The 13827-nt window shown below is 39.2% G+C and overlaps 1 protein-coding gene across 7 annotated transcripts in view; it reads right to left on the bottom strand.

The window, feature by feature from the left end:
* Positions 1–2669: 2669 nt before the first annotated feature.
* SLIT2 (slit guidance ligand 2) overlaps positions 2670–13827 on the bottom strand; it is a 438710-nt gene continuing 427552 nt past the window's right edge. For 3 of the 7 annotated variants that reach the window (XM_061583552.1, XM_061583553.1, XM_061583557.1), the window contains 4 exons: positions 8482–8636; positions 7532–7820; positions 5624–5835; positions 2671–4517 (listed from right to left, as the gene is read on the bottom strand). In XM_061583552.1, coding sequence (XP_061439536.1) covers positions 4276–4517; positions 5624–5835; positions 7532–7820; positions 8482–8636 — 898 coding nt within the window. In that variant the 3' untranslated portion in view covers positions 2671–4275. Of the gene's footprint in view, positions 4518–5137; positions 5227–5623; positions 5836–7531; positions 7821–8481; positions 8637–9389; positions 10285–13827 lie in introns of those variants that run through there. The other 4 variants (XM_061583554.1, XM_061583555.1, XM_061583556.1 and 1 more) reach the window with 4 other exon arrangements.

Here is a 13827-nt window from a genome sequence, read left to right as displayed (position 1 = left end):
TCTGTTTTTATGATGTTTTAAAGTGTTTTTAGTGTTTTGTTTGCCTCCCTGGGCTCCTGCTGGGAGGAAGGGCGGGATATAAATCAAATAATAAATAAATAAATAAAATTTAATTAATAATAAAGACCAGCCTAATTTCCTTAATGTTCCCTAAAGCCTCAGTGTTCTCAGTTGAGCACAGTTCTCTTGGCCCTGGCGGTCCCTTTCTTGCTGAGCTTCTATCACTGTATTTTTTATTTACTCCCATACATTCTGCAGAAATATGACCCTCTTCGCTTTTTTTCTCAGCTTCCTTTTTACTAACCCCATTTTTGAGAAGTTTCATATTTTGGGGTCAAATGTGATTGTTTAACTTATTTGGCAATTACCCACTTAAATATATGTTGAATTTGACAGCATTGTGGTCCCTGTTCCCAGTTGGTTCAACGATATGCACCAGGTCCTTGGGTATCATTTAAGATTCAGTTCAGGGTCATCTCCCCTCTGATTTTTTCCATGACCAATTCTTCTTGGGCTCAGTCATTTAGGGTGTCTAGAACTATTACCTCTTTGTTGTGCCTGGAACACATTTACCCAGACTGTGTGAGCATACAAACTCACTCAATACAATACTATTTCATCTTATGGATGTCTCCCTGATTTCATTCTCCATCTTAAGATCACCTTTGGCATCTTGTTTGGGGTGCAGTGGTAGTACGTCCCCAGTACTAAAATACTCTTGAGTAGTTCTGTGGAAGAGCCTGCTCCTTTGGGAATGTCTAGGTTGTTGGACTCTTATGTTCTTTGATGAACACAGTGGCACTACTTCATCCTTCCCTGTCCTTCCTGTAGAGCAGGGGTGGGGAACCTTTTTGCCAGAACTTGATTCAGTTCCATTCTGAAAGCCAACTTTGACAAGTGGGTGGGGCAATCCACCTGTAAATCACATGACATCATTATGATGTTCCAAAATTGAAATGTGGGGCTGTCCCAGCCACCTGTCAAAATCTCTTGTGTAGGTCTCCCAAGCTTTGGAACCACAGCACAAGGGGCATTGCCAGCCCTTTGCCTTGCAAGCCATCCTGTGCCGCTCCTTTCCACCTTTGACATTAGAGATGGAAAGGAGAAGTGTGGGGTGGCTTCAAAGAGCAGCACTGGGAGGGAGCAGTTTCCACTGAATGGAAATTGCTTCCCCCTCCTTGTGTAAGGCATGCTCCTACTGCCCATCAGCTGATGGTGGTTGGAGAACCCTTTGCTTGAGCAAAGGAACAATTAGGAGCTCACTTTAAGGTCCCAGGTGTTCCATTGATGCTCTGCCCTTACTCCCCCCCACCTGACATCATGTATGATGTCAGGTATATGGTGTGTGAGCATGGCTTCCCCAAAATGCCTTGGCAGGCCAAATAGGTAGGCCTGGTGAGCCACTTTTTGCCCCCAGCCAGAGGTTCCCCAACCCATGTTATAGAGTGTGTATCCAGATATAACCGTGCCCTACTGGTTCTCTCTGTCCTACCAGGTTTCCATTATGGCTACCATATAGCTATACTTTCTTTTAAAACCAAGCATTCCAGCTCACCCACCTTGGCTCAGGCTTCTAGTATTAGCATATTGACACTTATACCCGATGTCTCTTTCCAAATGTGTCTGGCACATGCTTTTTTACCCTATGGCCCATGTCAAGGTTTAGCACCTAAGCTACGCTCTTAATAAATCAGCTCTGCTGATGAAAACCACCTGCCTCCCTGAAGTTGCTATTTACTCTTGTGTTGCAAATTTATTATTATTAATAATAATTATTATTATTCATTATTATTATAAATTTATTTACATCCCACCTTTCGGCCAAAGGCCCTGAAGGCGGCTTACAAAGAAAAATAAACACAAGTATAAAAATACAGCAATGAAAGCAATACACAGACACCCATATCGTACCTGCATGTTTTCCCCAGCAACTGAGTGGGGAGCGACTAAAAATGGAAGCCGCCTTGTAAGATCTGTTTTGTTTGCATGAATTGAAATTCCCTTCTTCAGTCGTGGTCTGTGTTACTAAACAGATATTGCTTAGAAGACTCCAGAATATGCTTTCCATTTTCAAGGACAGTTTTCCTCTGAGGAGAGGGGGGTGTTTCTATAACCTAAAATTGTAACACGCAAGATATTTTGTGGTAGTGGTGCTCCGGCTGAGCTGCCCTAATGCCAGAGAGAAACAGGGAAGGCAGAAGGGCCTAGGAAAGCACAAGCAAGGAACCTAAGACGCCAATGGATGGGAAGCAGGGAGGGGTAGGGCTTAGAAAAATGACAGAAGATGGGGAGGGGTTGACAGGAAAAAGAAAACGGAGAAGGAACAAAAATGAAAGACGTAGAAGTAAAGAATGAACATGTTTGGAATTCTTTCTCAGGAGAAATTGAGGTCAATATTTAGAAAATTATACATGAGAACACTATTTCGATGGTTTGGAGATGACACAAATAATTCTGGTAAGTAATTCTGAAGGTGCAATACAGCCATGGAGACTCCCCCTTTAGTTTGTCAGCAATGTATTTCCTGGACTGCTTTTTATTGGGATAGTTTGCCAAATTGACTGTTGATAAGCTTAGTGTTTAATTATAGAGTGTTAAGCAGACTTCTCAGAAGAATACAAGCAAGAGCTCGCACTGAAGTAAATATCTGTTTAATTTACAAACATCAGTAAAGGTACTGATATCAGTCCAAATAAGACAAAGCAACACTGTATTACACATGTACATCTAACTTTTTCTTTTTTTAAAAATTGAAAAAACACCCTTTTTACAGGGTACCCCGAGATTTACTGTAAAAAGAACAAAACCCACTATGAATTATTATTACCAATTCTATATTGTGATTTAGCAGCAACATGTTAACAAAGGGAAACATTAGGACAGGTAAAGTAATTTTAATATTTGGGGAAAGTCACAGTTCTTGGTAGTATAGCCTCTTTTTAATTTTAAAGGTAAGGGGATATTAGTTTGTAAAGGTCTACTTTCTAGTGTCGTTGTCTACACATCATTTAATTTACTGTAAAGTAATGTATATTAGGGAAATGCTCACTTCTGTACGCTTGCCATCTACTGTAAAGACTTTTTTTCTTCATACATTACAAGGACTTGAGTGATGCCACAATTCTTTGCTATCATGAAAACTACAACCTGTTGTTGCTTCTAGCATCCACTTCTGTCATTGACGCCTGGGCAGATGATAGGTCGCTAAGGAAAAACAAAAGCAAACCCAGACCAAATCTATTTACCCCATGAGAACATGCCATGTTAGTCCCATTGCAACTATCCTGATTAAGTCTTTTCTTTAAAAAAAAAGGAAGTACAAAAATATCAGGACAAATATAAATTAATATATATTAAAGCATCGAAAAAACAGTAAAAGGGGTGGCCTAAATGTTAAGTACAGTGTACTTTGATACAATAAATATTTCTCAATAAACTGAATACTGTATAGAGCTGCTCAGAATTCATAAAAACAAAACTCCATATTACACCTAATTTCCCCAACAATAATCTATTTTTATCATCCCCTTAACATTTACATTACAAAAAAATTAATACTGGAAGAGGGTAGATAAACATTTGATTTCTTCTTTTGCTAACATGCTGACATAAAATAAAGTATTGAGATGTTAGGGCTATGGTGAATTCTCCTGGGTGAGGGAGGGAAGATCCCTCATTTTCCTGACTTGATTACTTATGCCATATAAAATGCATCACATTTATTTGTTAAATTTGCACAGGTTTATTTTCACCTGACACGTTTCCTCCCACCCCCTGGAAAAGTTTGATATGGTCTTGTCAAGAGAGTTAAACCAAAACCAACAATGGTGACAAGAAAAACTACTGTTAAGGAAATCAGAAAGAAAAGCTTCATATTCTGGGTTGATTTTTGATCAATAAGATGGTAGGGTTGAAAGTCACTTGAGCAAAGTGACTGTTTCTCTTCAGCAAGTTATAAAGAAGGGTTGATATTAAAAGCCGTTAGATTTTCCAACCCTGCTGAAATGTAACCAGGTCTTTTTATTGTTTTTTCCTTCAAATCTCCTCTTGGTTACAAGAAGTCTCAGTTCAAGCACTTGATTATTATTTTTTGTTGCAGTTGAAGAAAAAAGTCTTTATTCGCATAATAAAAATAAGTCTGTTCTGTATTTTACAATATATTTCAAATATTTCCACTATGAAGCATTAATTAGTCCGAGACACTGTCAATAAGTATACAACATTTTTCAAAAATAAAAAATAAAAAAAATCACAAGCAGGGCAAACAGGAGATGTTTAGGAGGGGCACTTTGTACAGCCACACTTCACTACTTTCTCAACCTCGTCCACAAAGGAGGACCCATCAGTACATTCAAAAGAATATTTCCGCCTCTTGCTCCTCAGTGGTCCACAGCACTGCCCACTTGAACACCCTCCTTTGCATTCTAGTCTTGATACCTTCTTGGTCGTCTGGCAAGCGGCATAACCTTGCTGCTTTTGGAAGTAATCTCTGATTCGTTCCCCTCGACAAGAGATTTCTGTAACATGAAAAAAGAGCACTCTCCCAGTGACACACCATGTAATGATATCAATCGTTGGTGTCTACTATGAGGATAATATGCTTCTAAAAATAGCCTCAATAATGGTTTTGATATACATGATTAAAAGTAGATTCCACTTTTTTGTATCAGCTTATTTTTAGTGATGAATTATGCCTAAACCATAAATACACTGTTATTACAATGACAAGAAAATTGGAAATTTGAATCTTTTTCTTTATTACAAAAATACACACATTCTATTCTTAACAGCACATCCTGGTTTCTTTTACAGCTGGGAAGTACTTGAAACAGCTTGCAATTTCATTTATTAGACCTGGAGTTAAATATTATTCAATCTGTTATTTAATAGAATTGCATTCCCCTACCTTCATAAATTACTGAGAGATAAAACCAGTTTAAACAGGAGACATCTGGTTTAAAAACTCAAACCCCATATTCTACTCAAGTCACATTGTTGCAAAGTACAAAATAAATATGTCAGCTCAAGAAAGAAAGTGGGGGGTGGGAAAAGAGAAGTGAAAGAGCCTTGATAGACAGGAAAGAAAAGAGCAAGAAGGCAGTGGGGGGGGGAGTCATCCTGATTTCATCCATCTCACCTGTATAATTCGTTGTGATAAATCAGTTGAAGATGAGAGGTCAAAAGTAGAGTTTGTGATAAAACTAGGAGCAGAATCATTGGATTTGGCTTCGCAGTTGCAGAAGGCAGAGAAATAATAAATACAGAAAGATATAGCAGGTAAAAGGCAGCAGTTTAAATATACCAAAAAGTTGCTTCTGAACAAAGAAAAAAAGTTTTCACAGCAAAATATTTGGTGGGGGGAAAAATCTTCCAGGCGTTAATATTAAATTCAAGATTGTTTAAATCCTTTTAATTATATTTTAAAAATACTTATTTTTCATTCAGAAAAGCTCAGTATAGCTTATGGGGGGATTAGGGGAAAAGAAATAATAAAAAGGAGCCCAAAGAAAAATGTACTGCTGTGTGTGCAAGATTGTATTTTTTTCCCCATCATAGATGTTTGACAATAAAATGAGTACTTTCCCTCTCACATGAAATTATGATAAACTTATTAGTTACCTACCTTTATCGCAGCTGTCCCCAGTGTATCCGCTGCTGCATTCGCAATACGGTTTCCCAAGGCCTGAAAGCCTGCATTTACCATGTTTACATCTGATGGACTGGCAGGGGTTAAACAGTTCTTCATCCTCATCACAGAGGACTCCCCCATGTCCCTGCAGGCATTTACAACTGTATGAAAATGCATTGATTGGCAAGCAGGTACCATGCACACATCTACAGGGGGAGACAAGCCCAAGAGAATAAAAATAAATTATTCATCCAACCTAAGGCTAAGAGACATTAACTATAAAAGCTCCGGACTGTACTCAAAAAGGAAATTGCCTATAGGGTGGTCCCCCCCCATTTTAGAATGCACTTTGTCAATAAGGCATGGTATAGCAGACTAATTGGTATGCAAGGTTAGTGCAAGCATACAGAAGCACATAGGTCATTACTGTTAGTACTGGACGTTTGCCACTGTAGATGTGTTATGGAAGACCTGAACAGGGTGTAACAGCTGCCAAATTCTGCATTCCTCAAGCAACCAGGGCTTTTTCTGTTTTTTGTTTTTTTTCAGTGCTTGAGACTGTGTGGGCAAGGAATGCATAATCTGGTTTAATGACTCAGCTTGATACAGCTATTAAAGTTCAAGAAGGAAAAAAAAGACATGGCTTACCTATAATTTTGACTCTTCTCCCCACCACCCACCCCATATAATTTAACAGAGCCTTTCATAGAGGAAAGATGATTGACGTTCAGCAGAAAACTGCAATTCCTTTGCAGTCTTTTAGATGCCAGGGCAAGGAGAAGTGCCAGTGGCTCAGGTAGTCATGCATGCCATTTGTTCCATGGTCCAGTTTGCCCACCTCTCTTTAACACGTCTTTTCCAGCAGTATTGTGATAGGCAATTTCATAGTGGAAAAGGGCTTTGAGTTAAAGTGAGTCTGCCATGGAGTCTAGACAGAGAACAGCATCTAATGATTACTTTCTAATATGAAGGACAGATGTCCCTTGAGAAAGCTCTTTTGAACTTTGACCAAAGAGATGAAATTTAGATTCAAGATCAAACGTAAGAACCAGAAGTAGACGTAATAAAGAATAAACCTTCACAAGGAAGACTTTATTTCTAATTATATAATGTTCACATGAACTACATGCTTTCATGGTATAGAATACCGGAGCCAATCTGGATGTTATGTTAAATGCATCTTCACATTTAACATGCATGTTTTGAAAAGTGCAAATAGCAATGGCTGGGAGTGGGGCTGATCATTATCAGGATCACAGAAAGTGAGGAGGGGTGATCAGCCTTTTTCTCCCTTGCTGTGGCCCTGATGAAAACTGATCCTTTGAAGCTGCTATTTGCATTGGAAGGAAAGCTTGAGGCCCCAGAAAACTGCCAATAAACTTCAGTAAACCACAACAAACCATGATAAACAATTGGTCTGCTGCAGTATCAGGTAGGATTGGGTCTTGTTCTTTTTCAGTCACCAAAATCAGATTTTGAAGAGGGGCCAAGAACAGAGAATGGAGCAATAATAGTTTCCATGGCAGCTACAATCCTTGTAATGTTGTCTAGGACTGAAGAGGAAACTAAATGCAAGGGAAGAATATGGAAAGGTAGTATAAAGATGGCATTTCACACATTAGCAGCCCAGTAAAATTATGATTTTCAACAACCTTGATTAGAGTACTAATGTGCCAATCAGCAAATTGAGATAATGTCCTCAGTGTACATTTTCCAAAAATTCTCTGATTATCCATACCAGAGTATCTAATTAATTTGACAGGTGTGGCCAAAAAGATGGGCAATTATATTTCCCCCAGAAATGGAGACTTTCAAAAGTGTTACCGCTTTTTAAAGCCTACCATATTCCACTGCATATATACATATGTGCAACATTAGAAAAGGACTTGAACAAAGACTTACTTATTTCCTAGGCATGGATCATTGGCTTGTTGATCACAGAGTGAGCCAGTCCATCCTCCATCACACTCGCAAGTAAAGCCTGACTGGCTAGTCACATGGCAGGTCCCATGGACACACACCTTCTTATGACAGAGTTCACAACCTGGGAGAATTCCAACTTGCAGTGGAACATTCCTAAAGTCCTGCAGTTGGCTATTGATGTATAGATTACGAATACAGCCATGAAAACTACTGCCATTTTGACCTGCAGACTGGTGCAGTGCGGCAACATTGTTCTTCATAGGCATGCCTGAAAAACAAATAAGCCATCAATTTGTTACTTGAAATGAATTAGCATAATCACTTGAAGACCATCACTGCTTATTTAAAATAATGAACTATAACTGTGATTAACTATGGAATGTGTGGCTATTAGCCCAGCTTCTATGAGTACATTTTGACAGCCATATAATTTATCTGTATTACAGAACAACATTTTCAGCCACCGCATTATGGGATCTTTACAGAGCTATGCTGACTTAAAGGATAATGTGAGACAGACTTAGGAGCTCATACACCATCACATTACAGTTTTGTAACTTGTGCAACACTTGGCGGTTGCTTACTTCATTACATATTGGATTGTCGAGACGTTCTAGTCGCAAGTAGGTCCACAGCACAAAGTCCATGTTCATGTGTGTGTGTGTATGTGTGTGTGTGAGAGAGAATTCACCCTAACATAGTGCCATGAGGATCTGAAAGCAGCCAGTCTGATTCAGCAAGGTCTGATCAGTTCCAGGGCACAGCTAACGTTTCAGCTACCAGACTGGCTTAGCCAAACCAAAATTTCTCAGAAATGTTGCTCTTTGATTCACTTTGTAAATTAACTGAAATAATTGATAATACCCATTTTCCAAGGCTCCATATGGTATTTGTGTCCACAACACAAACAACATGCCTTGCTTCCTTACCTCCTACATAGAGTGGAGAGTCAAAATTTAAAGTTGATTGTTTAGATAAGTTGCTGATGATCTTGGGACTTCCTCCATCAATAGACAAAGACAAAAACTGATCCATAGCCAGTAACTCAACTATGTGGAAGTTCCCATCATTGATTGTCTCCACACTGAAAGAAGAAATAGGGATATTTAACTTCTTAAGTATTTGAGACATTGTAATGAGATTCTACTGTGTGTATGTTCTTCTTAAACACATTATAGGTGTGGCTAGACATCTCAAGGCATTCAGTATTCAGAAAATTACAAGGAATAGGCCAAAACAATTTTCCTGGTTGTGCATAACTGAGTGAACCCCCCAAAAAACGTTGACTTGTCAGCTGTCTTCAGTTGTGTACTACATTTTTTGCAGATATCAGATGTAGGTTCTGGGCAAGGTTCTTGAGATGTTCGGGTATCATGAGCTGTGGCATCCCAAAGAGCTGCAGTTTCTTGGCTGACCTCAACATAATTAGGATGAGGAAGTCAATGTGCAGTTAAAGTGACCAAAACAGACTATTTGCAGCCTTGACCCTTGGCCTCTTATTATTTTAAAGGCATATGGCAATGTCATGTTACTTCATAAGACATCTTGCAATGCACACTTCAATCCAGAAACTAATAAACCTTGCTTTGCACTTTCCCTCCATCAAGCACACTCAGATCATGGGTCCTTCTTACCCATGGGCTTGCAATTTTTGAAGACTGCTTTTAATCTCAGTACTGGCCTAGCTAATGCTCAGTAGACTGAGCCAGTATAAATCTTCAGAATTTCTCATGCCGGACCTTTCCTTTTCCCTCACAATTGTCAAAGAGAAGATGAAAGTTCCAACAGAGAGAGAGAGATGAAGGGTAACAGTCCCAGGCATTCTGGGAAAGGCATGTGTAAACAATTGTGTTTGAGCTTGCTATCTTGAGCCACTGGCACCAATGGAAGCTTTTCTTCCAGGACAAATAACAATGGGGGTATTTTCATTAGGACTGCAATCCCTTCCTGCACATCTTAGTGCTGATATCCCCCTCCCCCTATTGCTGCTATTTAAATTTTAAAAACTATACATTACTTGTAATAATTCATTGAATATCCTGTCTAACTTGGCCCTCAGGGTTCTGCTGTGTTAGTTTTGCCATTCATTTAGCTAGCTGAGGTTGGCTTGCATCTCCTTTTCCTTTAGCATACCTAATCACATGTTTTGAAATGACATTTCCTGCTGCTCCTACTGCACCAAATTGTCATGCACGCCAATGCCATGTATAGAGAAGCTCTTGTTCTCTGCTATAGAGAGAAAAAATTCCATACTTACAGAAATATCCCAATGCCTGTTTGGGAAAATCACCCAGTTTATGGAAGAGAATGGAAAAATGTCAAAAAAAATATATTAACATGCTCATATCAAGGCTGCTCAGAGGTAGGCGACTGTGGCCTTTTGTGAAACAATCATCCCTCAGTGCCATGAGCACCTTAATCTCTTTTGGAGGCTCTAAGAATCTTTTGAGTAGGACCCAAAACACACTGCACACAAATCCAAGCACATCTATGTATACAAAGGGTCCCCCCTCCCCGTTTTCTTTTCCAGTTGCAGAGGTTGGTCAAACTGTGGTACCTTGAATTATCTTGAGAGTGGCTTGTGGTAGTATGGGGACTGCAGGAGGGGAAAAGACCTTAGCAGCCCCAGCACTCACATGGGAACTTACTTTGGATCCTAGCTCTTCTACGGAAGATTGAAAAAAGTAGGATAATATAGTTGAAGGAGCTTTACATATGACTTTCAAAGTTGACTAGGAGAAGAAAAAGACAGACAATAGATGGCTGTGATGGATTAATGAAGCTGGACGCATCAAGACAGAAATAATGCAGAGCTTGGCTGCTCTTTGTTTCCCAGAAAATATCTGGCAGAAGCAGAAACTAAACTATAAAACCAAGAGCAATAATCCCCAAGTCTTTCCAGTTCCTCACATACATGGATCTAGTTTCAATCTTTTCTAAGTTTTTAAAAGAAAAAAAAAACTTAAATATATCTATTCCCTTTTGTGCTTTAATGTTTAATGTCATTTCTTTTGTATACAGTAATCCCTTTTTTATTCATTGTGGTTAAATGCATGCACATGGGAAAGAATATATTGGTTGCACAAATTATAGTACTATAAACAAAGCATGGTAAAGAGTAACAGTATTTTAAAATCTTTTCAAGGACCATTAGAAGTCGTCCTTTATGGTACAGAAAATGCTGAATTTTACAGGGATAATTTTTCTTTCGAATTCATACAAATTTGTTAGCAATCTACTAACATCAGGGTCCTTGGATATTACATCACAACTGTACCATTATTTCCCAAAGAATGGTTTTAATCTTTTAATTCCACTTTGCCATTTGAGTTGAATTATTTTAAAATCTTATTCGAAATAAGCAGGCAGCAGTTTCTAACATTTCCATAATAATACCTAAAGTGCTCATCTGTAAGACAAGCATGTGTGAACGTGGAAAAGTGGCTCTAGCTCCTTCCCTTCCTTTCCCTCAACCCCTCAGGATGAGCAGGCATTGCATCAGAATCCTTTATTATTCAAGTTGGGAGTTGTATGTTTGTGTGGAAAAAAGCAAAGGTTTGGAAGTGAACATACAGAATTCCTCCTTGATCACATCTGATCAGTTTTCCTCACCCTCATGCTCTTTCCCTCTGTGCAAGACTTGTTCATGCACTCCATACTGAGTATGATCAGTATGATCACTTAGAAAATGATAACAGTGTGTAAAAAGATTTATCTCCCTGTTCACATGGCTCCAGCTGTCAATAAGTGACATAAGTGTGGTATGTGTCTGGAAAAAGTCTTGTGCCTTTGTTTGGCCAAATCATATCATTGCAACTTTCTTCTCAACACTCTGTGTTGTAGCACGTCATCAAAGCTTATTCTCCCACTCTCGCAAAGTGAGAGAGTGCTGTCCCTGAGAATTTATATAATTCAGCCTTAGGTCTGGCCAAACTAGATTGTAAACAAGCAAGACTGTGATTTTATGTATGTGATACACATACATTCCCCCACAGTCATATGCTTACACATAACTGGTGAACAGTGGGGAACCTTTGGGTCTCTGGACCCTACAGGCTAGGGATGGGATTCATTGGCCAGGGATGGAATGCATTGGCCAGTGCTGGTTTCAAAGGGTTCCGTTGATCTAGCAGGCTAGTATTGATTTGAGTTTGTTCTTTGTACATAAGTTGCTGCTTTTACCAATCATTCCCCCCCCTCAGAAAAAGTATTGATACCAATATTGATATTTTAAAAGGAACTGTTGATATTTTGAAAGGAACTGTCGTTATTTTGAAAATAAATAGTGATAAACTGAAGGAAATAGCAAGAAAATCAATATTAATATCAATATATTACATGCAGATTTTCTTTTCTTTTTTAAAAAAACCAGCTTCTGAAAATAGTTGCAGGAAATCACTACATAAAAATCTGATCTGCAACAATAGCGAATAAGCAAATTAATGTTAAATTCCGTACCAAATCTGAATTGGGTGGAATTCTAGCACATCCCTACAAAAGGGCCATTCTTGCTCTCTAGAATTGTTTGTGCGTGCCAGAGAGGGAGAGACAGCGGGAAGGGGAACAGGGAGAGAGTTCCTATGTGGTGAGCCCAGAGGAAAGAAGCCTTACAGCTAGCCACAGGATGGAGACGAAAGGGAGAGGAGGAAAAACCCACAAATGAATGGAGTGCTGGAATGATAGGGGGAAGCCTCTACAAGCAACCAGTTTTGACTCGTATTAATGGTGTGGGAGTGAATTAAACAGGTGGAGTCGGAGCAGGTGGCACAGAGAGCTAGAACTATTTGTTTATTTAATTAGTACAGTTTCATGTTTTATTGTCCTCTGAATCTTTTTTTTCCCTTAGGGACAATAGTTTGTGCCAGCCACAATTTCACACCTAGAGCATTGTGTGTAGAAGGTGAAAATAATGTCTTTTAAAATTTTACTTGCATGAGAACCACTATAGAACTTGCCTATCTGAACTAGAGATGGATGGACAAGTCATCTGCAATCTAACAGATTAGCTCAAAAATAAAATGAGATATTTCCCGCAAAATTGTTTTAGCTCATTCTATTCTGAATGTACAACCCAAGTGCCCCAAACTCAGGCTGCAAAAAGCAACCATCCCAATGATTCACAAGAGATAAGGACCAGCCAGCCTGGTGCAATTCAGGGAAATCCTGCTGGGGCACTCCTGAGTCATGTAGAATGGTAACCTTTTGCAGTCCAAATCTGGAGTCTTTCCATGTGCTCCTAACACAGACTGGAAAAAGCAGCCTGTAATGGGCTCCCGCTATTTTTGTGGATTTTAGGCCTCACAAACTCTCTAGTGTTATGTATAGAAAATTAAGTAAAAGTAAGGTATGTATGTTCCAGCATAGTGAAACACAAGCCATTTTTTAAAAAGGGCTTCTTTTCATTCCCCTCCCCCTTTCTTCATTTCTGGGAAACCAGCCAACGTGTTCCCTATTATTGTAAAAAGAGATAAGTAGCCAGGAAACCAGCCAAGTATTCTGTACTTGGTACACATTCAGCATTCACATTTAACTTCCACATTCAGGTACAGAATACATAGTCAGCGTACACTGTGAGATTTACAGATGGGAACATGTGATAAAAAAGGGCTATATAAGGCAGTCAGCCCAGGACATTTTTACCAGTGCTTTAAGCCTGATCAGAAGAATACTGCCCTGGGTGCTGATGATCAACAGATTACAAGGATGAGCTGTCCATTATATGTTGTATTGAAGAACAATGTAATGTGATGCGTGGCCTATACTGTTATAAAGTATAACATGTTTGGTGTACATCCCCGGTATGTACTGTTTATGATCTGATATTTTGATTCCTTGGCTACGGCCATCTATAGCATAATATGCACTAAAGAAACATATGTTAAAGAAATAAATAGAACATTGTACGATCTTCTGCTGTTGAGCTCCTAATTAATTTTCCTGAGATATCCCTAGACTGAAGTATATTCCTTGGTGGGATCTCCCACCATTAGTATGCCTATCCTAGACTAACTGCTGCAGAAATTCTGGAAGCTTAGGTGACCACAGCGTTTGTCACATAAGTAATCTGGATAGTTTACGGACAAAGGGGAGTACGCGGAACCCTCAATCTTGTGCTTTCACAAGAGAGAGGCTGTTCAGCCCATTTCAAACCATTAGCCCTTCTCAGCAAGGGACTGTAGGGGATTCAAGCTGACCAAGGCCTAGATCTCTCTCCTGGCCACACAAAATCTTCATCAGTTGGGGAAGTCAGGTATTCTTCTCTGGCTTGGACTTTA

This window comes from Rhineura floridana, chromosome 9, assembly GCF_030035675.1.
Source record: "Rhineura floridana isolate rRhiFlo1 chromosome 9, rRhiFlo1.hap2, whole genome shotgun sequence".
Lineage (NCBI taxonomy): Eukaryota > Metazoa > Chordata > Lepidosauria > Squamata > Rhineuridae > Rhineura > Rhineura floridana.
The sequence above is the reverse complement of the archived record's forward strand: the minus strand, read 5'-3'. Positions and strand labels throughout refer to the sequence as shown.